The sequence below is a fragment of the Callithrix jacchus genome, chromosome 16 (genome assembly GCF_049354715.1).
Source record: "Callithrix jacchus isolate 240 chromosome 16, calJac240_pri, whole genome shotgun sequence".
Lineage (NCBI taxonomy): Eukaryota > Metazoa > Chordata > Mammalia > Primates > Cebidae > Callithrix > Callithrix jacchus.
The window spans coordinates 84,541,740-84,564,653 of NC_133517.1; the positions used below are offsets into that span (position 1 = coordinate 84,541,740).

Sequence of the window (22,914 nt, forward strand, 5' to 3'; positions counted from 1 at the left end):
AGATGGAGTCTCCCTCTGTCACTGAGGCTGGAGTCTTGGCTCATTGCAACATCTGCCTTTTGGATTCGACCAATTCTCCTGGCTCAGACTCCTGAGTAGCTGGGATTACAGGCATGTGCCACCATGCCTGGCTAATTTTTTTGTGTGTTTTTAGTAGAGATAGGGTTTCACCATGTTGGTTGGGCTGGTCTCAAACTCCTGACCTTGTGATCCACCCTGCCCACCTCATCTTCCCAAAGTGCTGGGATTAAAGCCACCAGGCCTGGCCTTTTTTTTTTTTTTTTTTTTTTTTTAATTTGGGGCAGAATTTTGCTCTGTCGCCCAGGCTGAAGTGCAGTGGTGCTACCATGCGTGGCTAATTTTTTTGTATTTTTAGTAGAGATAGGGTTTTACCATCTTGGTCAGGCTGCTCTTGAACTCCTGACCTCATGATCTGCCTGTCTTGGTCCACCCAACTTGCTGAGATTACAATGTTTTTGGTATTTTTGTAGAGATGGGGTTTTACATTGTTGGCCAGGCTGGTCTTGAACTCCTGATCTCAAGCAATCCACTCTCCTTGGCCTCCCAAAGTGCTGGGATTACAGGTATGAGACACCAGGCCCGGCCTCTGTGGCTCCTTCATAAAGAGGACCTTTGGACCATGGGTTTCCGCTTTTGCAAGGAAACATAAGAATTCCATAGATAAGCTTTTTTTTCTTTGAGACAGAGTCTCTTTCTGTCACCTAGGCTGGAGTGCAGTGTTGCGATCTCGGCTACTACAACCTCTGTCTCCCCTATTCTCCTGCTTCAGCCTCCTGAGTAGATGGGATTACAGGCGTGTGCCACCATGCCCAACTAATTTTTCATTTTTACTAGAGATGGTGTTTCACCATGTTGGCCAGGATGATCTCCCTCTCTTGACCTAGTGATCTGCCATCCTTGGCTTCCCAAAGTGCTGGGATTACAGGTGTGAGCCACTGTACCTGGCCTCCATAGATACCCTTTAAGAGTGGTACTTAAGATTTAATAGGAAATGTTTTTTCCTGTCAGTTAATAAATTTTTTTCTAGCCATTTGAAAGAGTGTTGGATCTGTGGGTGAATTTAAATTTATTTGTAATATGTAAGTAGGTTTAATTTTTATGTAGTATTTAATTGTTCTGTGATTAATGGGCCATTGCAAAGTGAGTCTTTAAATTGAGATTTTTTACTAGTGTTAATGTGGCAGGTTCTACATATTCCTCACCTGTCATATGTGTTCCATTTTCATTTATTATGGGGAAAACTCCCCTTTTTGGCATGACACAATGTTTACTTCATTTTCTTTGCTAATAAAGATTTGGTATCTATTTATAATATGTAAAGTTAAAAAAAAAGAATTGAATATCTTTATGTGTTAATTCAAAGTAATCCCTGACTCTTCTGTGCATTTTAATTTGGCTATTGTCAGCTGACTAGCTATCAAAGTGAAACTCCAATTTCAATATACACAATAGAGTGGCTACAAAACAACCAAATAATAGATTGACATTTTCTAAATGCCTGATTACGGGGGCATGTCTGCCAGGAGACTCTTGTCCAGCAAGAGGGTTCCAACCTGGATGGGGAGTGTGCAGAAGGTAAAAGATGACAGACGGGGTCTGGCGGGTTGAGAAGCAATGCTTCACCAACAAATTTATTGTGCTCAGGGTCAGTTTATATACCTTTTTGGGTACTTGCATACATCATAATTCCATGAGATAAGGGGGACAGAAAGTTAAAGTAGAAAAACAATTTACAACATCATCAAAGGGGTACAAAGAAAAGATCAGATATACAATGGAACTGAGCAGGTGGGTCTCATCTGATACAATAGAAAGGTCAGCTAGACAATTAAATTAAGCAGGTGACTTGTTATCTTAGTAAGAAGTTAGTCATTACTTTCTAGAAGAGAATCACATGTTTACTGAGAAAGAACTAAATTAAAGGACACAATGCATCTTATTACTTTCTTAGAAGATAGTCACATGTTTACTGAGAAAGAACTAAATCAAAAGACATAATGCGTCTTATTACTTTCTTAGAAGATAGTCACGTTTACTGAGAAAGAACTAAATTAAAAGACACAATGCGTCTTACGACCGCATGACCACCTGGTGATTGTCCACACATGTTTATCTTTAACTTAGCTCCTCTTTCCATTTCTGCTTTCCAATAGCTCGACTTCCTTTCAACTGGAGACTCTGTGTTTGGGCTCAAACACACTGTATAGTGTAGCCCAATTTCGGGGGGCCTCACACGGGGGCATTCCCCACACTGGATCATTTATTTAAATGACTTAGTGTTCCTTTATCCTTCCTTCTCTACACTATATTATTGAAAACATTTATAAGACACATGCAATATATTCCAAGTTGCAAAATTAGAATTAACATACACTTCAAAATTTCACATATACTGTTTACTGATTAATAGAAAGAATAGTGGTACAAATGGAAAATTATTTCAGTTGTGCATCCTGAACAGTATTAAATCATATACTTAATTTTGACTAATATGTCATATGCTGTGCTCATAATAATATCAGAGACTGATATGATATATTGAAATAAAGTTTCTAACCTTTTCTGAATCCAGTCAATTAGTTCTGGGTGTTTGTTTGACCAGGTTTGAGTTGTATTCATTTTGGTTTTGAGGAATAAATTGGTTTAATCTCATAACATTGCAAAAGACTGGCAAGTATGATAGTAAAAGTGATTCTCTGAAAATTAGTGGACATTTCAAACTAACCAGTATTTTTTAATATGTACTGGAAATAACTAGAGAATAAAGTACTGAAACTATTGGAAAATGTATTTTAAATAGGTAAAAATACATGGTTAATACTAAAACATTTCTATTATATTGAGTACTTTTATTGGTAAAATTGGTAACTACCCTCAAGAAAAGAAAGGCATTTTTAACTTTAAGATGCATTCATTCTTTTATTGATCCAGTAAATATTTCTTGAGTGTCTGCTATAACCAAAGCATTGACAAAAACACACTGATTAACCTCATGGAATTTATAGACTTTTAAGGGAGACAGTTGTCTAAAAAGTAAACCTAACTGTGATTAGTGTCACAAAAGGCATGGTCAATTGTGGCAGTAAAATAGAGGAAATACCTATAATGTGAGGACAAAAGAAGTCTTGCTGTTCACATATTTAAGGTGAAACAGAAAAATATTTAGGAAAATCTTGGTTAAAGTCAGAAAAAGAATTTTCTAGACTTCAAGAATATCATAGGCAAGAGAAAAAGATTTTAGTACTCTGTGAGTCCATATAAAGATTTTTTCCACAGTTCAGATCTTGGATCCAGGTTCAGGATGTGGTATAACGTTGGAGCGCAAGGAAAGAATGCAAAATGATATTTTTATTAAAATAGATGTTATACATATTAAAACTAGCTTTGTGCTGACTGGTGCTTATAAAATAAGTTAATATGTTTTAAAGACTTGAAAAGAGCAGAACAACCAAAAATCGAATGATAAAATCAGACATCATAGCATAGAGGTTAGAGTCAAGGAGAGTTGGTTTTGCTGCCTACTTCTATTATTTAAGATAATGTAATACTATTTAAGTTTTAAAGGTGGCTGGGCTCAGTGGGTCATGCCTGTAATCCCAGTACTTTGGGAGGCTGAGACAGGTGGATCACTTGAGGTAAGGACTTAGAGACCAGCCTGGTCGAGATGATGAAACCCTGTATCTATGGAAAATACAAAAATTAGCCAGGCATGGTGGCACACACCTGTAAGTCCAGCTACTCAGAAGGCTGAGGCATGAGAATTGCTTGAGTCAAGAAGGCAGAGGCTTCAGTGACCCAAGGTGGCACCACTGCACTCCAGCCCGGGTGATGGAGTGAGACTCTGTCTCGAAACACGCACACACACACACACACACACACACACACACACAAACAAACAAAAACAAGTTTTGAAGGCCTTGGTTTTCTTACCTGGAGAGTGGGTTTAATAATATTTGCTATTTCATCGGGTTAATGGGAGGAGTACATAAACTAATGTAGATGAAGTCTCTAGTGGAACTGCTGACCCTTTAGTAAACATCAATTGCAGTATCATTAGTTGTTACCTATTTAGGACACTTGTTTTCAAATACAAACTTTATCACACATTTAATGGCCAAAATTGATTTGTCCAAAAATGTGTATAAATGTTATGTATCAGTAAAAAACACTTGAATAAAAAATAATTATAAAGCAGATGTCAAATTTGAAATGTATATATTATTAAGATGAGAATCTTATTATCTGACTGAAAATAAATGTAAACCACATGGTTTTCCATAAAAATGAGGAAGACGACCAAAGATAACTCCAATAATATGTTTAATTCATGAACAGGCCAGTTATTTACTGAAGATAATTTATAGTATTTGAAAGAATTATACTTAGGAACAACAAGTATATACATAACTTTTTAATAATAATTTTTCATAGGAATGAGAGCTTATACCTTTGGTATTGACAAATGATGATGTCTTAAATGACATCTTAGATATTAGATAAGCTAAAGAAAATTATAATATAAAATGATAAAAATTTAAATAGTAATTTAAATAGCAATCTAAAGCATTGTTTCTCTATATAGTGTTAATTTTAAATATATTTTTACATACGTCTTTTAATCTTAGATTTCAGACTGAACTGAATTATGATGTTCTGGAAGTTCATGATGGTCCAAATCTTCTGTCACCATTGCTTGGATCTTACAATGGCACCCAAGTGCCCCAGTTTCTATTTAGTAGCAGTAATTTTATATACCTTCTGTTTACAACAGACAACAGTCGTTCCAATAATGGTTTCAAGATTCATTATGAAAGTAAGTAATGATAAAATTTTTTGATTTCCTCATTCTGTTTGTCCTACATTTTGTATTATTATAGTTTTACTAAGAGAACTAGTAGCTCTACTTATTTATTTTAAATCAAAGCTTTCCTTCATCTGTAAGAAGGTTAATGCCTTATAAGGTGTGTGTTTTAGTAAATTCTGCAATCGATTTTCCAGCAATATATATCTAATAACATTATTAAATGAAATACTAAAGAAATGTCAGAAGTATCAAATCATTATTTGCAAATAAGTTTATGTACCAATTATTTGTGTGTTCTATAAAGCAGATGATAGGCAGTAATTGTCAGTCTAAGATATATATGAAAGTTTTAGCTTTTACTTCACAAATTCAGTTATTCTTTTATAGTTTCCTCACAGTAATTGCAATATTTTCCATTTAAAATATTTAATTTTATTATTTTGCATAAAATGCTGAAAATCATATTAAAATTAAAAAGTAAACTGTATACATATATGTATTAATATATGATTAATATAAATAGAGAAAACCATATTAGTACAAGCTACAATTCATAGTGTTGGAATCATTATAATCCCTATTAAATCTCATGGTTTTGTTAAAAAGTCTATGATTTTTGAAAAATTTTGATGCTGATATGAACATAGAAACAAGTTTTTTTTTTCTTTTGTAAGCAGCTTGCACTTGTGGCTGTGTTACATAAGATTTATGTGTGTGCAAATACAAATAAATTTACATATGCATACATTTTCATCATGAATGCATAGCCATATACCTTTTCATAAAATGTACATTTGGTAAATGAATCTAACACACACTTAAGAGGATTATTAAAATATATCTTTATTTCAAGTGAATATATTACATTATTTCTTTTTATATTCAAGTCTCTTATGACCCCTTCCCCCTCAAGAAAACATTTCTGCATTTGAAATATATAGTTTTATATTTGCTATTAGACATCTATCTTAAATAGATATAGTCAATGAACTCATGGGTTTTTAAAATAATTGTCAATATAGATCATTACTTGTTGTTAATCATCTTATCTACAGTATTGTTTAACTATATTAACTTTCCTTTAAATTGAGCTTTGTGGCAATGAAAGTATGTTTTTTAAACATCATTGTAAAGTGTAACAAGAGAATGCACACATACTTAGGGGTTCAAATGAACTAAAGTGCCTTAACTGGGATTGTTAGTCTAACATGTATGCCAAAGCTGAGTCAAATTAGTCATTTAGAAGAAAAATCTACTTCAAAAAAATTAATTCTCACTAGTAATTAATTGATATTAATATGCAGGCAGCTTTTCTTTTATTCCATTGCTGTATTCTTTACCCAGTAAATCATATTCAATCCCACTCCACCCCGAAGGATGTGGTCTTTGTCAGAAACAGGACTATTTTGAAGATTAAATGTAACGAAACATGGGAAGTTTGTCAGTATAACCGTTAACATGCAGTATGTTCTCAATAAATGATAGCCTTTACATTTCTCCTACATAATCTAGTCAGATAAGGAATAAAAATGAAAAGGCCTGCTCAAATGCATACCCTCAGTCAGCAAGTTTGTCACTTATATGTCCTTAGTGGCATAGTCCAAGTTATTTTTTATGGATAGTGCTCTAAATGAAAAAGTGGAAGCTGAAAGCTGAGAAACATTGAGATCGATTAGAGCCACACTGGTATTAATTTTGCCAAATCTAGTCAGATGCAATAACTTTGTATTTAAATTTGTCTGTAAGAAACCACCTTCACTCATTTTATTCTATTAGTCTTGTAGTATATTTACTCCAGTGAAATCATCTTCAACATCATAAATCCTTTCTTATCAAGAAACAAACAAAAAGTCTTCTCATTTATCTCTTACTGTTTCCTTAGCTGAAGGTAACTAAAATCTTTTTCAAATAAACTATTCACAACCTCAAAATCACTAGATTACTAATTAGAACATTAACAATACATTTGACATTTGGTGTATTTCTATTTTTCTTAGTCAAATTCATTGAAAGCGAAAAAGTAATTTGACTTCCCCAGGTGACCAAAATCCTATACAAAGGAATGCGTGCAATGCCACCACGGCTTGCACCCCAGGTTTCAGTTATATTCCCTTTCCCAAGGCATTTTTACCCCATTCTATCTGCTTCCAAAAACACAGGAATTACAAAAACCATATCAATACATAAGATTATTTATAACTTTCAAAATACATTAAACTTATAACAACATAGAGTAGACTTTAGGATTATAATTTATTTTTTTCTGTAGTCTTCCCCCAGGAAAAATCACATCTGTTTATTATGTTTTATTGCTTGAAATATGAATATAATTAAGTCTTGTATATCTAAATATTATATAAAACTTTAAAACTGAAAATGTATACAGAACAAACCTATAGACCTATATTCATGTCCAAATATATATTTTTCATATGAATGTATATTTTTCCAACTAAGGAAAATGGTAGATATCTAAAATGATGTATAATTTATGATCAACAGATATTTGAGGGGAGGAGTAGTAGAAATAGAAACATAAAATATTCAAATATTTTTATTACATAAATAAGAAAAATGTCTATTTTGAGATTCTACCTTTAAAAAAAACAAGCTTTTATATAATCCAGACATATACTTCCAAAAATTATGTACATTGCCAAAATTTAAGAATCTTCTAAAACTGGCTGGGCGTCATGGCTCACACCTGTAGTCCCAGCACTTTGGAGGCCGAGGCAGGTGGATCTCTTGAGGTCAGGAGTTTCAGACCAAGCTGGCCAATATGGTGAAACAACGTCTCTACTAAAAATACAATAATTAGCTAGGCATGGTGGTGCATCCTGTAGTCTCAGCTACTAGGGAACCTGAGGCAGGAGAATTGATTGCTTGAACCTGGGAGGCGGAGGCTGCAGTGAGCTGAGATTAGTCATTGCATTCTAGCCTGGGCAACAGTGCCAGACTCTGTCTCAAAGAAAAAAAAAAAAGAATCGTCTAGAACTACTTACCAATTGTGCTTTAATTTTTAATAATGCCTATTTGTTAATAAATCATACTGATATCAGTTCATCATGACGTTTCTCATTTTCTCTATTTTGCAACATTTCCATTGCCTTGAATTATGCCTTGAGTTATTTGCTCATCAATAAATTATGAACTATTCTTTAGACTTATTTTCATGACTCTTAGATCAATGCAGCACAGTGAAAGACATAAAAGAAATATATCATCCTACTTTATCAGTTGAAAAACCAAGAAAGGCAAATGAATTATTAATGCCATATATTCACTGACCTCTATGTAGGTCAGTAACCAAAACCATTAAAATCACTTTTTAATGATTAAATTTTACTGTAATTTGCATTGTCTATGACTTCTGCAAACCCCCATTTCTCTGAGTTTAGAGGATTTTATTACAATGTTAGAGTTTTATGTAAAGGAAAGTTATATGTAACCTGGAACAATGGAGGAAATTAAAACCTGAAGGAAGGGGATCTAAACTTTACTGTTAAAGACTGAGAAGATTGTGTAGATTAAGGGGAAAACTGAAGGTATTCCTATAAGAGAACACGTAAAACTAGTGAGGAGACTTATCTGATTGATAAAAAGAATGACCATTGGGAGATAATGACAATTTAGAATAATAAAGTCTAAATTGGGAATCTTAATTTTCAGGGTGATGACTTTGAATATCGTGCCATTAGTCATAGAGTATTGAAGCAATGAAAAAAAAAGTTATATTGAAGATAAAATTGTCTCTGTTATATTTTAGTTTCTCATTAAAATAATAGCATTTAGATTAAATGAATATGCTTGATAAATATACTTAAAATGTACACTTTCCCTCTTTAAAATTAAACTTCTATTTCGTACTATTTTGTTTAGCTTCATTTTTAAATTGGGTAGCAAATACAAATAAATATGTTCTCATATAAATGTGATTTAATGTAATTACAAAATTTAAAAAATGTTAGTTACTATTTTTGGAATATAGAAATAGTAGTTATTCACTGTTTAAATCTCCTGTACAGGAAGAAAAAAGTAATTACTTGTTATACCTTATACCAGTGGTTTTCACTTGAGGGCATTGTTGCACCCAAGAAATGTGTAGCAATATCTGGAGATATTTGTTATTGTCATAATTGAAGAAGTGCTACTGGCATCAAACAGCTGGAGTCCAGGAATGTTTCTAAACATACTCCAGTGCACGGGACACCCACAACACAGAAGTATCCAGTCCAAAACGTCATTAGTGCCGAGGCTGAGAAGCTATATCTTATTAAAGGAAAAGCATTGCCATGGTATGATCTCAGCTAGGAATTGTAAATTGCAAGGAAGATATCAGGAGACACTGAAGTGTACTAGTGACTACTGGTAACAGCAGCAGTTAGCCACCAGAGGAAATGAACTAATTGGTTCCACTTAAAATGGTTCTGGTTTTCATATTTTCATACCTTGCAAAATGCCTCTACTCTTCTTATTTCTTTAGTGATTAAATGAGACAATTTTATATAATGTTTAGAACTGTGCTTGTAATAAAATAAGTTCAAGAAATGTTAACTATTGCTATGATTATTACTGTTACATATGTGTATATATACACAAAATTGATAACATTACAAAGTTTTATAGATAATTGTACATTTTCATCAAGTTCTTATATAATTAAATGACCTGAATTTATCCTTACTGGTAGGAAATAAGAAAACAAATTTATTAAATAAACTGCTGATTTTAAAAATGAGGTATGAGTACCTTTATTTGTAAAAATCATTGCTTGTAATTGTTTGAAGAACTAGGAATTATTTTCAGCAAATCCAAATCCAATCAAGCTTACGTTTTATTTTCTTCCCTTTGTTTTCCAGGTGTTACAGTGAACACGTATTCTTGCTTGGATCCTGGCATACCTGTACATGGTCGTCGCTATGGTCATGATTTCTCCATTGGCTCTACTGTTTCATTTAGTTGTGATCCAGGATACAGGTTGAGTCATGAAGAGCCCCTTCTATGTGAAAAAAACCACTGGTGGAGTCATCCACTCCCAACTTGTGATGGTAATACCTCATTCTACATGCAAAATATGCTGATTTATAAATAGGAAAATCAGTATAGTTATTTATATGGGGTTTACCATAATTACAAATCTTTTAGAATTTTAAAGGAATCTTTTGAATTCTGGCAAATTCATGTTACCAAACCATTCATGAAATAAAGACTATAGCTAATTAGCCAAACTTACCCCATTCCTAAAGATATTATCTATTTATCTACTCTGTTTATATATGCATATATATTTAAAACTGACCCATGTAACTATTTTAAGACCATACTGTGGATCTTTTGAAAACAGCCTTGAAAATGCCAAATTGGTATAAGAAGAAAGTCCTGGGAAAAATGCCGCATTTGCTTCCTGCCTTGAAAGGCAACATTTCCCAGTTCAAATGGAAGGCCAGCCTGTCCACCAAAATTCTAACCATCTACATGCACCATGGTAGTTTACTTAGATTGCCCTGTTGTGGCAAGTTTCTAGTTGTCTGCTAGTGTTCTTTACTGCTTCTTTGTTTCTATGAGAATAAGTCAGAAGTGCTTCATTTTTCAGAAAATGTATATGAAAATCCCGTCGAAGAAACCGCTTTTCCTAAGATTGGGAAGAGCTTGCTTACTTGCTTGTGAAAAAGTACACTTACTGTAAATCTATGGATCATTTATTTAACTATGCATTTTAATTTCTATTTACAGCACTATTTTCAAATTCTATACTTATCTTTCTTAAGGTGGAAGAATGCCATTTGTCATTTTATAATTAAATTTTCAAGTACTCTCAGTGCAATCATTTTTTAAACATTTTTAAGCTAATTTGTTTTTATATCAAGATTTAAACAAATCATCAAAAATCTTCCTTTAATTAGGTATGATAACATTTGTAATCATCAACATTCTTGTGATTGTAAGTGACAAAAACCTGACTGTTTTTTAAAAATAAAGGCAGAAGCTGTTGTTCAACTGTTAAATAGTAGAAAAGGCAAGGTGGCATATCTCTCATTGCTAATAATAAGCATAAATTCAAAACTTTTTAAGAATTTCTCCATCTTCCTCCTAGACTTTTCTTTGTGTAGTCACACAATTCTCTTATATTGTTGCTAAGCTTTTTCCACATGAGGAAATGGCAATAGTGTATACACTCTCAGGAAAACGGAAGTTGATAGCCATGTATCTTCAGGTTCAGAGAGGAATGGGAGCTCTTCCTTATTATTCTAATTAGGAAAATCCCAGAGAAGGTGTTCAATTGGTCCACATCTAAACTAATAACTATTGTAGAGGAGAAGGTCCCCTTATGATTGGCCTTGTCTTGGTCAAGTGCTCATCTATTCCTATGGTTGAGACAAACCATGGTGCTATAAAGGTCCTATTTTTGCCAGACCCTGATAAAGCTACAAAGTTGGCATGAATAAAGAGCATTCACCATGAAACAAAAGTATGGAGGCAATATTTTAAGAACCAGGAAGATAAAAAATAATGGCAAGCATATCAACATGCTTAACTTTTATTAATAATAAAAGCAAATATATCCAGTTTCCTCAGAAGCAGCACAGGCCTTCATCATTTTTCACCAGTGCACCAGCAATCATTTATGAGTTTTTCAATCCCACCCCATGTTTCTGACTAAGGTTATTTCATGCTATATTCCATATCCAAAATTCTTAATGGCTTTTTATTGCTTAGAAATGAAAGCTCAAGTGACTAATTATAGAATTAATGATCTTTAACCTTGAGGAATACATCCTTTTCACTGATGTCTTCGTCCTGCATTCTTACAATGAATATTTTAAAAGATCAAATCATGTTACTTTTAACCTCTATTATGATCTGGCCTCCTCTTTGTATTGCTGTTTCATGTTGAGTGTAACTGGACAGGCATGGAATACTACATTCATTTAAAAATGTCTAAGCTTTGTATAAAGCAGTTACTTAATAATTTTTTTTTCTGTTGACTCATACTAAACTCAACTATTATATTACCTAGTGAACAGATTTGATCAGACCTTTCCTTCAGTCTAAACTTTTGCCCAGAGGTAACTAGTCCAAATCTCCTGAGGTAGCAAGGGAGAAATGAACAAACAGAATTTATTGCCCTGTTCCAAGAATGTAAGCTTGATTGCCCTGTTCCAAGAATGTAAGCTTGATTGGCCTAGACTGGCTATTACTTGTGTACAGTGTGCTTCACTCTAACATACATCAGCTTTTGTGATATCTTTATATCCCACGATTAGCTGATTCACAAAGCAAACCAGACAATGGAATATGGTGGCGATAATAGTGATGACTAATATTTATTGAGTTTTTACCATGTGCTGATACTGCTACAGGTGCTTTATGTATTTTAAGCCATTTTCTCTTCCAAATAACTGTATAAAATAAGTGCTATTCTAATCACCACTTGTATATGATAAAACTAAGGCAAAGGAAAATTAAGAACCTCACCCTGTGCAATCCCACTATTAATGGTAAAGTCAGAATTTAAATCCAGGCAGCCTAGATCCAGATCCTACGCACAAGTCTACCACTACACTGTCACCCGCCCACATTCTACACAATAGGAAAATACTAAAATTATTTAAAATAAAAGATAGATGATAAATTTGTTATTCTTTTCTCAGTGATGTCACATACTTACTTTAAGGACTTTATATAGAAAGATATATTTTTATAGGTACAGCCTTTTTTATAGTTTATAGATACTCTGTGCTACTTGGAATGTGTAACTGAAAAAGAGGACATTACCCTTTTGGCTATCAATTATAAAAAAGAAAAATAATAATTTGATTTAATTCTATTTTCTGTGTATATACTTAGGTTTTGAAGTAAAAATGGATCCTTTCTTCATTCATGTTTCACTATTGACTGAGGAATTTTGAATCTTGAAACAGAAATTATTTTGTTAGATTCTAGACTATTTTGTAAATTCTGTGCCTTACTTTTCAAAAATTTCACTTCTTAAAGAATGATTCTGCTTCCTCTTTTAAACTTCTAGTTTCTAACAAGCAGCCAGAGTAAGCTTTTATAAATGAAGGTAAATCAGGACAACCCCTTACCTCCTTGCACCTGTCATCCCAGGGAGAATAAAATCCAAAGACTTCTGCATGATTTGATTAACCCCAGCTATTCTGGGCCCTTACTACCTCCCATACCTCGTCCTTAACCACTCTCTTCCTCATTCATGCTACTCTACTCCAACTACACGTGTCTCCTGATTACTTTTCCCAATATGAGAACCCTTTCCCATTCCTCCCATTCTGTCCCTCCAATCCTCGCTTCCTTTCTCCCGAATCAGGATTCCCCCATAGAACCACATGACTCACTCCCTGATTTTAATCAAAACTATACACTCAAAATTTATCTGAGTACTTATGTAAAAAAGTAACCCCATTTATGCCACTAAAATTTTTCCTCCTAGTATTTTTTACTCTTTTTTATAATATTTTTTGGTATTGCCTGCTTTCCTAATAGAATATACACTCCATGTAGAAAGGACTTTGCTAGATTCACTGTTGCACCTTCAATGCCAAAAAGAGTCCTTGTCAAACAGTTGACAGTCAATAAATCTCTGTTGAATGAAATGAAGCTAAATTCTCCATGTAATTGAAATACTTACTGTTGCTTTTGATTTTGCATATGTATTTTCTGGTTTTTGCCTCCATGAATTTTGTTCTTTTCCCGTGGAATGTTCTAGCCCTTCCCTCAACTATGCTCATCAAAATTATAATTAACTTTTAAATGTAATGAACTTGGTCATGCTTTTCCTGAACAAAACAACTGGGCATAATCTTGACTTTTCCTAGACTCTGTAGTTCTCTATATTTATATGTCATTTATTGCTACTTTATAACCACCTATTGACTTGCTAACTCAGTATTTATTAATTATGCTATATAGACACTATAAAAAGATGAGCATAACAGTGTTTATATTCTTCTTGAGTTAGTAGAATGAATAATAGTTATGCTCATTATCTTTTTTTTCTCATATTTTTATAATCAAGAACCAGGTGTTCTTGTTGCTTTAACATGTACTTGTAAAAGATATCCTGTGACACAGATTTGATTTTTTTTAAATAACACTTTTTACTAACTACTTTTAATAGGTCTTGCTCCTAAATATCTCTGGAGTATTTTTGATAAAACTGAGATTTGAATGGCTGTAAGGTAAGCCAAACAAGAATTTTTAGGAAAGCATTTTGCTTTGTCCAACATATCAAGTGTTAAGGACAGCATATATGCTAAAAGTCACATATGAATGATGTTTTCTATGCACTGGGGACATGAGATTGTAATGAGCTGTGGGCTAGGGTTGAGAGCAGATGCTGAGTCTGAAACAACCCTTCAGGAACTGGGCATTGTTGCTTAAGACACCTCCCCTGTTAATGTACTTGTAGGTGTGCTATGTCCTGAATTGCCCAAGACATAATCTTCACCTTCTGTCCTGAGATCCCAATTTTAATCTCAAATTATCCCATGTTGATTTGACTTTTTCTAGCCCTTCCCTCAACTATGCTTATATGTGACAAATTCAGTTACTTTATGTGAGAGCAAAACACTAAAAAATTTGTGAGACATTTAACACTAAAAACGTTAAGTGGTTCAGTGTCACGCAAATCATTAAGAGGCAGACCAATATGGAACTGAATGGACTTAAACCTCATTATTTCCCTCATTTCTTTAGTCTTATTAAAATATTTGAATACATAGGTTAAAACAGCAGAAGAATACCTGGATTAAGCTTTAGTTTCTAGAATTCAAGATAAACAACTGTGTCTAGAACCCAAGTATAAACAGTCTCAGTTTAAGGGCATAAAAGGGAGACTTGCAAATAGGAAAAGAAGAGATGGGTTTAAAAGCAAACGAATCAACAAATTAAAAATTAATGGGATTTGTAATAGATGGTTATTTCCATGTCTCATTGCAATACTCAAAGTGTTTTAATGGATCCTGGTTTAAAAAATGCCTATTTTAGATATAGACAGAGTAGCACTGGCCCTGTGTGTATAGTGATACACACAAGGACATGGTTTAAATTTACAGGTCTGAGCAATTACATTCAAGTGCTCAGCTTTTGAAGAGACTTCACAGTTTCACAACTCTAATGGATACTTATCCTGTGAAAAAGCAGTGTCGTATGTGGCAAAAATCAGGGAGAAAAATCTCTACTGGCCAAGATTACTGTGTACCTGGCTAATTGTTCTCCACTAATTGGACTGTCAGTATGATGGCTTATTGTGCCACAAATTTTTAGCTTTTAGGTGCTTTTTATCTTTTTAGATGCTTTTCTTTGCCAGCTGTTTGCTCTCACGTAAAGTAACTGAATTTTTCACATGTATGTATTTCATCATACTTAGAGTTAGTTTTTCAAAAATTCATTTGATACATGATTGTCTATTTCACATTCACAAGAACATATAATCCTATTATGTCTGTTACAAAAGTGTTGGTCTCCCTGAAGACACATGGAATCAATTAGCAAGGTTGCTGGAATAAAATGGAATTCTTTCTGAACATGTAAAAGGAGATAACACAGGAGATCCATGGCACCAATTTTAGACAGTCTTGTTCTAATGACATTTACTAAGTGAATGGCCCATACATTCTCTTAAACTGACTTAAATCTCAGCATTCACTTTTTAAGTCATTTGTTTTTGGAGAAATTTTTATAATTATCTCTATACAACTATATCTGTTATAATATATTTGAATTCTATCCTGTATCTGAATATATAAAACAAAGCATCACATATAAAAACTTAAATCTTTTTATTCATCTTAATATTTTAGGTCACTCATAATTGATTTTAATAAACATTTACACATTCTTATCTTTCCAATAGGAGGAATAGTTTTTGCATAAGCAAGCATCATCAGTATGAAAGAATATTCAGTAATGAATTAACCATTTTTACAATTAATCCCACTCAAACATACTTTGTATTCAGCATTAGCATCTTTTACCATGCAATCTCTTGTAATTGCTTAAAAAAAGGTGACAATATAAAACAAATGCAATTTAAAACATTTGCAATGTAAAATGATCCCATTTAGAAAAATAAAAAAATTCATTAGATTGATGAAAATGATGAGGCTGATGATGATGATGGAAAACCATTTCAGTCACATGCAAGAGATAGATCAATTCAAGAACATAGATGAGAATACTGACACAATAGGTGTTAGGTGCATAAAAAGTTATTTGAAAATGAAAGAATTAAATATATCTCTGAGAATATAAATGATGCCCTTGAGTTTTTTTAATACATTGATTATTTGTGAGGGAAGTGTTACAAAATCAAACATAAGTTAAGAACATCATAGCTTGCTAAAACTGTATTCTTAATGTGGAAAAAACATCAACACAATTCAAGAATCTGCTTAAGATCATCAGCCTTGTAACTCGAGTGTTTGAGTTCTTTCTATACTTGCTTTTTCACCTGTAAATTAAATAATTTCAGTATTTTTCTCAAAAGGTTGTTGTGGGGGCTGAGATAATGTGAATAAAATCTGTACAATAGTGCCAGCCACCTTTCAAGTTCAAAATGGTGTTTGGTCTCGTTTTTTTAATTAGAATTAGTAAATCATTGTAATTGTATCCTAAATTTTATTAGATATAAAATAAAATTTATGTGTCCTCATGTTTTTACTTTCATCTTTCAAAATAAAACTTAAATTACATTATTTCTCAACTACTATGAAATTCCATCTTTAAGTCAATTATCTTCAATGTCTGCATCCAATAATTACTCTTTTCAAATAACGTAAATCTCCACTTTGTTATAAAACTATATTCTATATATTGCCAAATGATTCTAGTCATAGTAATAGTATGAATGCTTGTTATTAATATATTAGTTGTTTGCCATTCCTTCTAACTTTTTAAATGTGTTTATGTGTTACATAGGTTTATTCATTTACCTACAGAATGTCCCTTTAAGTTCCCTCTTCTACATAGGTATATAGGTACAGCTTACAGAGAAAAAATTCCCAAGAAACTCTCCCAAGAAGTTTCTCCCAATAAACTTCTCAAGAAGTAGGATACTTGACAAATTGTCTTTATTAGAAAGAATACTGATATACAGAAAAACTTTCTCTCAACTTCTTAGGCATACACCCACACTAACACACAGATACACAAACACACACATACATGTGCATGCTCAGGAACACATATCTGAAGTATTTCCTAAAAATTTGCATCCCTCTTTTTTGTTACTTTTTGTGTATTTTAAACTAATTTAACTCTTTTAATTTTCATTCTTCTGTTCATTGAGAAATTTTATCCTAGCTGTCTGACATATAGTCCTTTGAAATAGAGACTGTAGTTTTTAATTCAGTAGACACATTCACTCATCTAATTTCACTGAACAAATTCATATAATGTTATAGTGTTAAGTGTTTTTGGAAAAGACAAAACCAAAATTCACTTCTAGTATGCTGGGCAAGTGGGGCAAGGATCAAATTAGACAAGGGTACATGTTGCATTCTTGATTCTTACTGCCCTTGGCTATGTCTAAGAGGTGGCCTTTCCAAGTGAATAGAATAAGGGGTCAACAAATTCTCTGCTCCCAATAGAATAAAAATGCTCAGTAGGCAATATTTTTTTTGGCTCCTCTAGGTTTCAATTTTGATAACATTGTCTGGCATACCATAAGCACTGACGGCTGCTGAATATAGTAGAAGACATTGTAAACTATGATTTATTCTCAAATAAATGAATATCAAATCAAATATTTTTTACCTCAGATCATTAACTTATTTTTATCTTAGAATATTTACTTACAAAACTACACCCCCTCAAAAGATCCTTTTTATTCATAATATTTCCTAGAAAAATACAGAAGTACAGAAGCAGCCTTTAAAACTTTTACAAATCACCTCACAGTTTTAAAAGGAATCCTATAAAGAATGACACATATCCCTTCAGGAATATATATCAAACAATTTTAAACAATTAACAATTAATTTTCCTAGTGCTTAATAAGAGGAACTGCTAAACAACTAATTACTCATGTTTAATTTGCTATCAATTTATGCAAATATTGCTTATAATTAGAAATGTATTAGTACATCAAATTCAAATGTGGAAAGTGGAGCCATGTTCTCTTGGGAACAGTAGTAATTCTCAGATGCTACTAAATACCTTTTCCTTCTCTAGTGCTTGCGGTGGATAAAATGATTTCCTAGTATTGGAAAAGGTCTTAATACACACCTGTTATTACTATGATGTAGCTTAAGCAAAGATAATGAGACTCCTTATTTCAAGAGAGACGATAAGAGATTTGTTCACACCCTGCCTCTCTCACTGCCAATCACATGGCTATATTTCTTTGTATTTCAGCATTGTGTGGAGGAGATGTTAGAGGGCCTAGTGGGACAATCTTATCACCTGGTTACCCAGAATTTTATCCAAATTCTCTGAATTGTACGTGGACGGTTGACGTAACCCATGGAAAAGGTAATTTGCTTCACAAAATAATAATTGGGCTGTCTTCTGAATTTTCATTGAATCTATTTTTATTTCATTGTTCTTTACATGTTATTTTGCATGAGCAAAAACAGATCAATACTAAAATATACAAAAACAAATTTCAATTTAAATAATTGCCACAAGGAATTATATTTACCCTTCTATAGTATTATATATTGTGCTCGTTTTTACCAGGCTGGTGATATGAGATTTTTTTTACTTTTGATATAATAAACTAATGTCATTTGAAATTTTTGTAACAAGAAAACCTCAAACCAGATGGCTTTAGTTTCTGTCATAGTGTTAAGAAGTTGATTTCAGGAGTTCAAAGGGGTATGTGAGATGCTCTGATGTGTTGAGCCAATTTTAAAGCAACTAGTATATGTTTATATACACTTGTTTATAAATGTTTTTGCTTATAATTTATAAATTTATAGCCATTGTATAAATATCTGTGTCTCAGATTCTTTAGTGCAGAGCTGCATATGTGTCTCACATAATTAAACTAGAGTGTAAAAATGCAATCTGCATAAGATAGAGGTTCATAAATGTCCTTTTACAAATAAGTAAGTAAAAGGCTCTGTAATATAAATATGATTCATTCATGAGATTCAACTAAACTCACAAAACTTTTACAACCTACTTCACTGTTTTGAAAGGAATCCTATAAAGAATGACATGTATTCCTTTAGGAATCCATAACAAACAATTTTACATAATTAATAATTCATTTTCTTAGTGCTTAAAAAAAGGGACTGCTAAACAATTACTCATGTTTTATTTACCATCCATTTTTGAAAATATTGCTTATAATTAGAAATGTATAAGTACATACTTCAAATTTATCAATGTACAGTGTAATATATCAAGGTAACAACTTACCAATGGTCAAATGACCATTCTAATACATCAAAACAAAAAATGCATTAAAGTTATTTACCTGAAAATCTCTATGAGCTAATCTTCTAAGGGAGCTAGTTTATTCATTTTAAAATCTAATTTTGATAAGTATTCTTTGTTTTAGCCTGTTGGTGTATTATATAATTGAATTTTATTAGTAAATTGTACTTACTGATTTTAATATAGAAAATCTAAAAAAAAATTAAAACAAAATACTTTTAGCAATGGAAAGATGTTATTACAATTAAAACTAAAAGCTTGTGTTTAATACATTTAAATTTATTGTGTTTTCACAGATCAAGTTTGCCTTCAATAAAATTACAAATTATTTTATCAAGAAATGAGAATTATGCCAGGACTATTTTTGTTAGGTTTCTACAATGAACTAAATATTATTGAGGAAAATGTTGTTAAAATGAGTATTCTAGTACTGAATAGCAGGAATGAGGTAGAAGACTTTAAAAACTCTGATTTTTGTTGCTCTTTATTAATACAAGACTCTTTGCTGGAAGTTAACCAAAGTGTCCTGTTATTCCAGTGTGCAGTTGATTAATGGAGTTTAAGATAAGCTCCCTGATATTATAGAAGGGAGTGGAGGGCTACATATTGCTTGCTATGTAAATAGAGGTTTAATTAACACAAGGTTTTGCATCTTCATAGGTTACAAGTGTTAGTTAAATCTGTATTTACAAGGCAAGAGATGCAGATGTAGATGCCTTTCTTTTAAGAACCAACTAAGTTTGTTGGAAGTACAACTCTTCCAAAGTGTAGCCAAAGTTGCATGAAAGAAAAAATCTCCAAGTCGTGAGAAATATCCAAAGTGACAGAGTCTAATCTCTTACTCAGAAAACTAGTTTCTCCATATGGTATTCCAAAAACATGATGAATTGGCCTGTTGGATATTTCTTTTGATGGGAACGGTACTTCTTGGGAAAACCCGGTCATTTTTTTAGGTATTTAATTGTTTAAAAATTATTCTGCAGCCATTATCCCTGTTCTGCTCTCTGGAGCTACACCATAAAAACAGCCTAATCTTTGCTCCAAACAAAAGCTCCTGAAACACACTACCTCACCATTCTAAGACTACCATGTTTCTCATGTCCACTATCCCTAGATCCTTATTCCAAGTCTTTTCTTACCATACTAAACACTCCTAGTTCCTTTAGCTCATCATAAGATAATACTTTCGTTTTCATCACCGCTCTAATCAACTTTCTCTGGATGCCTTCCAGCTTATCTCTTTAAAATGTGGTTTTCTAAAATAAACATATCATGGCATAGTGAAACACTAAAATTATTTTCATTAAAGAAGACAGTGTTGGTGTTAATTAACTTCTTGCTGCCATATTATACTACTAATTGATAGAGTCTGCAATAACCTAAATCATCTTTTTAGGTTACTGGGACTTTAAAATACAGATAAACTCAATTCCTAAAATTCTATAATCATGTCATTGCTTTTTCTTCTGTCTTCCATGCAAACTTTTATATTTACCCCGTTATATTTTATCATATTGATTTTGATTCAGAGTTCCTATGAGATCGTTTTAAAATGATTTACATTTCATTTACATTTATATTATATTATATTCATTTACATTCTTATATAAGCATGATAATTAGTACTTTAAGGGTCTATAAGTATCTTTACAAAGATAGATTTAAATATCTAAATATTTAAGAAATAATAAAATTTAAATGTACCATCTGCAGTCTCTTCACCATTAACATTAAGTCAAGGTGTGTGAACATACACAATTGTTCAATAGTTTCAAAGTCAGTTAACTACAGTATCATTTGGCCTACATGGCTCCTTATTCACAAGGGCACCATGAGAGATTTTCCTGAAACACACTGTAGAAGTCAAGATGCTAATTATAAGTAGTTACTGAAAACCTTGAGAAAAAAAAAAAGTACATCAGAAAAAAAAAATCCTTAGACTCTTAGAAGTTGGAGTGTACTTAAATAAAGCATAGTCCACATTTATTACTTTACAGATTAGGAAAAAGGTAATCCAAATTGCACCCTTTAGGCAATAGCTGGTGGCATGACTGTAACTAAAACCAAGGTATTAGCATTATTTTACTTTAAGTATGTCTCTCTCTCTCTCTATATATATATATAATATAGATTACCTTTATTTGGCATCATGAATTAGCATTCTTACAAGAAATAATTATGATATTGAAACCACTGACTTTTTCTCCCTGTCTTGTTAGCATTGTATGTCTTTGCCTGTCTAATCCCCTTCTTTCCAAAATGTCTATCCTAGGTCTGCACCTCCACAAACTTCTTGCTTTTGAAGGTCATTGTCTTTTTGCTTTGGGAGGTCATTGCTTTAGGTTTTTTTTGTTGTTGTTTGTTTTCTGAGATGGGTTCTCATTCTGTTACCCAGGCTGATCTTGGCTCACTGAAGCCTCAATCCCGGGCTCAGGTGTTGCTCCCACCTGAGCCTCCTGAGTAGTTGGGACTACAGTGCACATCACCACACCCAGCTAAGTTTTGTATATTTTGGCTGAGACAGGGTTTTGCCATGTTACCCAAGCTGACATAAAACTCCTGGACTCAAGCAATCTAACCGCGTAGGCCTCCCAAAGTGCTGGGATTACAGGTGTGAGCACCAGACCTGGATGGTCATTACTTTTGAAGGTCATTTTTAGACATCTCTACTGACCTCTTTGACAAATTAGTTACCTGCATTTTTAATTTGAGATGGAGACTTGCTCTGTTGCCAGGCTAGAGTGCAGTGGTGCAATCTCGGTTTACTGTAACCTCTGACTTCCTGGTTCAAGCGATTCTCCTGCCTCAGCCTCCTGAGTAGCTGAGATTACAGGCACGAGCCACCATGCTCAGCTAATTGTTTGGTATTTTTAGTAGAGATGGGATTTGACCATGTTGGCCAGGATGGTCTCGATTTCCTGACCTTGTGATCCGCCAGCCTTGGCTTCCTAAAGTGCTAGAATTACAGGCATGAGTCACTGTGCCTGGCCTAGTTACGTCTATTGTGATGCTCGTATACTGACTTATATTAAACAGTTTGGCAGAATGCTTAAAATTTTGGTTCGTTTATCTTTTTCCTCAGGCCATGAGTTACTTACAGTCTTCTAAATATTTATATTCTGTAATGGCTAAAATATAGCAGTTTCTCAGGATCATTTACTTATTTGGATTAATTGATCTCTGGCTCGACTTTGAAAGTCTTCAGTTGTTTTGCAGTAGTGAAAGAAAGCAGATATTACCATTTAATCCATGACTTGATGAACAGCAACTTCTTTTTATAAAGTGGCTGGCCAGAGCTAAGTAACAGGAAGGACATTAGCTCTCATTTTGGGGAACTGATCAATAACAATAACATTTATTGAATACACCCTCTGTGCCAGTCACTGTGCGAAGTCATTGTCGTGTTACCTTATTTTAACTGCAAAACAACTCTATTAAAACCCCATTTTACAGATGGGGTAAGAAGGGCTCAGAAAGGTAAATAATACTTAACAGTGGCTTTGTGGGTACCAATAATTATTTAATGAAATTTTAAAATAATTCATTTTAAAATAATTCATTTTATATATAACAGAACAAGCACATTTTTCTTGAAAATGTAGATAGTATATATGATGATTTATTTCTCTTTTTTCAATCTATTGTCTCTCCTACTGTACAACTATTTCTTTCTTAGCTTTATTGCA

General features: G+C 32.9%; 1 protein-coding gene across 11 annotated transcripts in view; it reads left to right on the forward strand.

Moving 5' to 3' along the window:
* The window catches only part of CSMD3 (CUB and Sushi multiple domains 3), a 1,279,316-nt gene that overhangs the window by 809,915 nt on the left and 446,487 nt on the right, over positions 1-22,914 (forward strand). For all 11 annotated transcript variants that reach the window (XM_002759280.8, XM_017965625.4, XM_035276379.3 and 8 more), the window contains 3 exons: positions 4,647-4,834; positions 9,685-9,873; positions 18,200-18,316. In XM_002759280.8, coding sequence (XP_002759326.1) covers positions 4,647-4,834; positions 9,685-9,873; positions 18,200-18,316 — 494 coding nt within the window. The remainder of the gene's footprint in view (positions 1-4,646; positions 4,835-9,684; positions 9,874-18,199; positions 18,317-22,914) is intronic.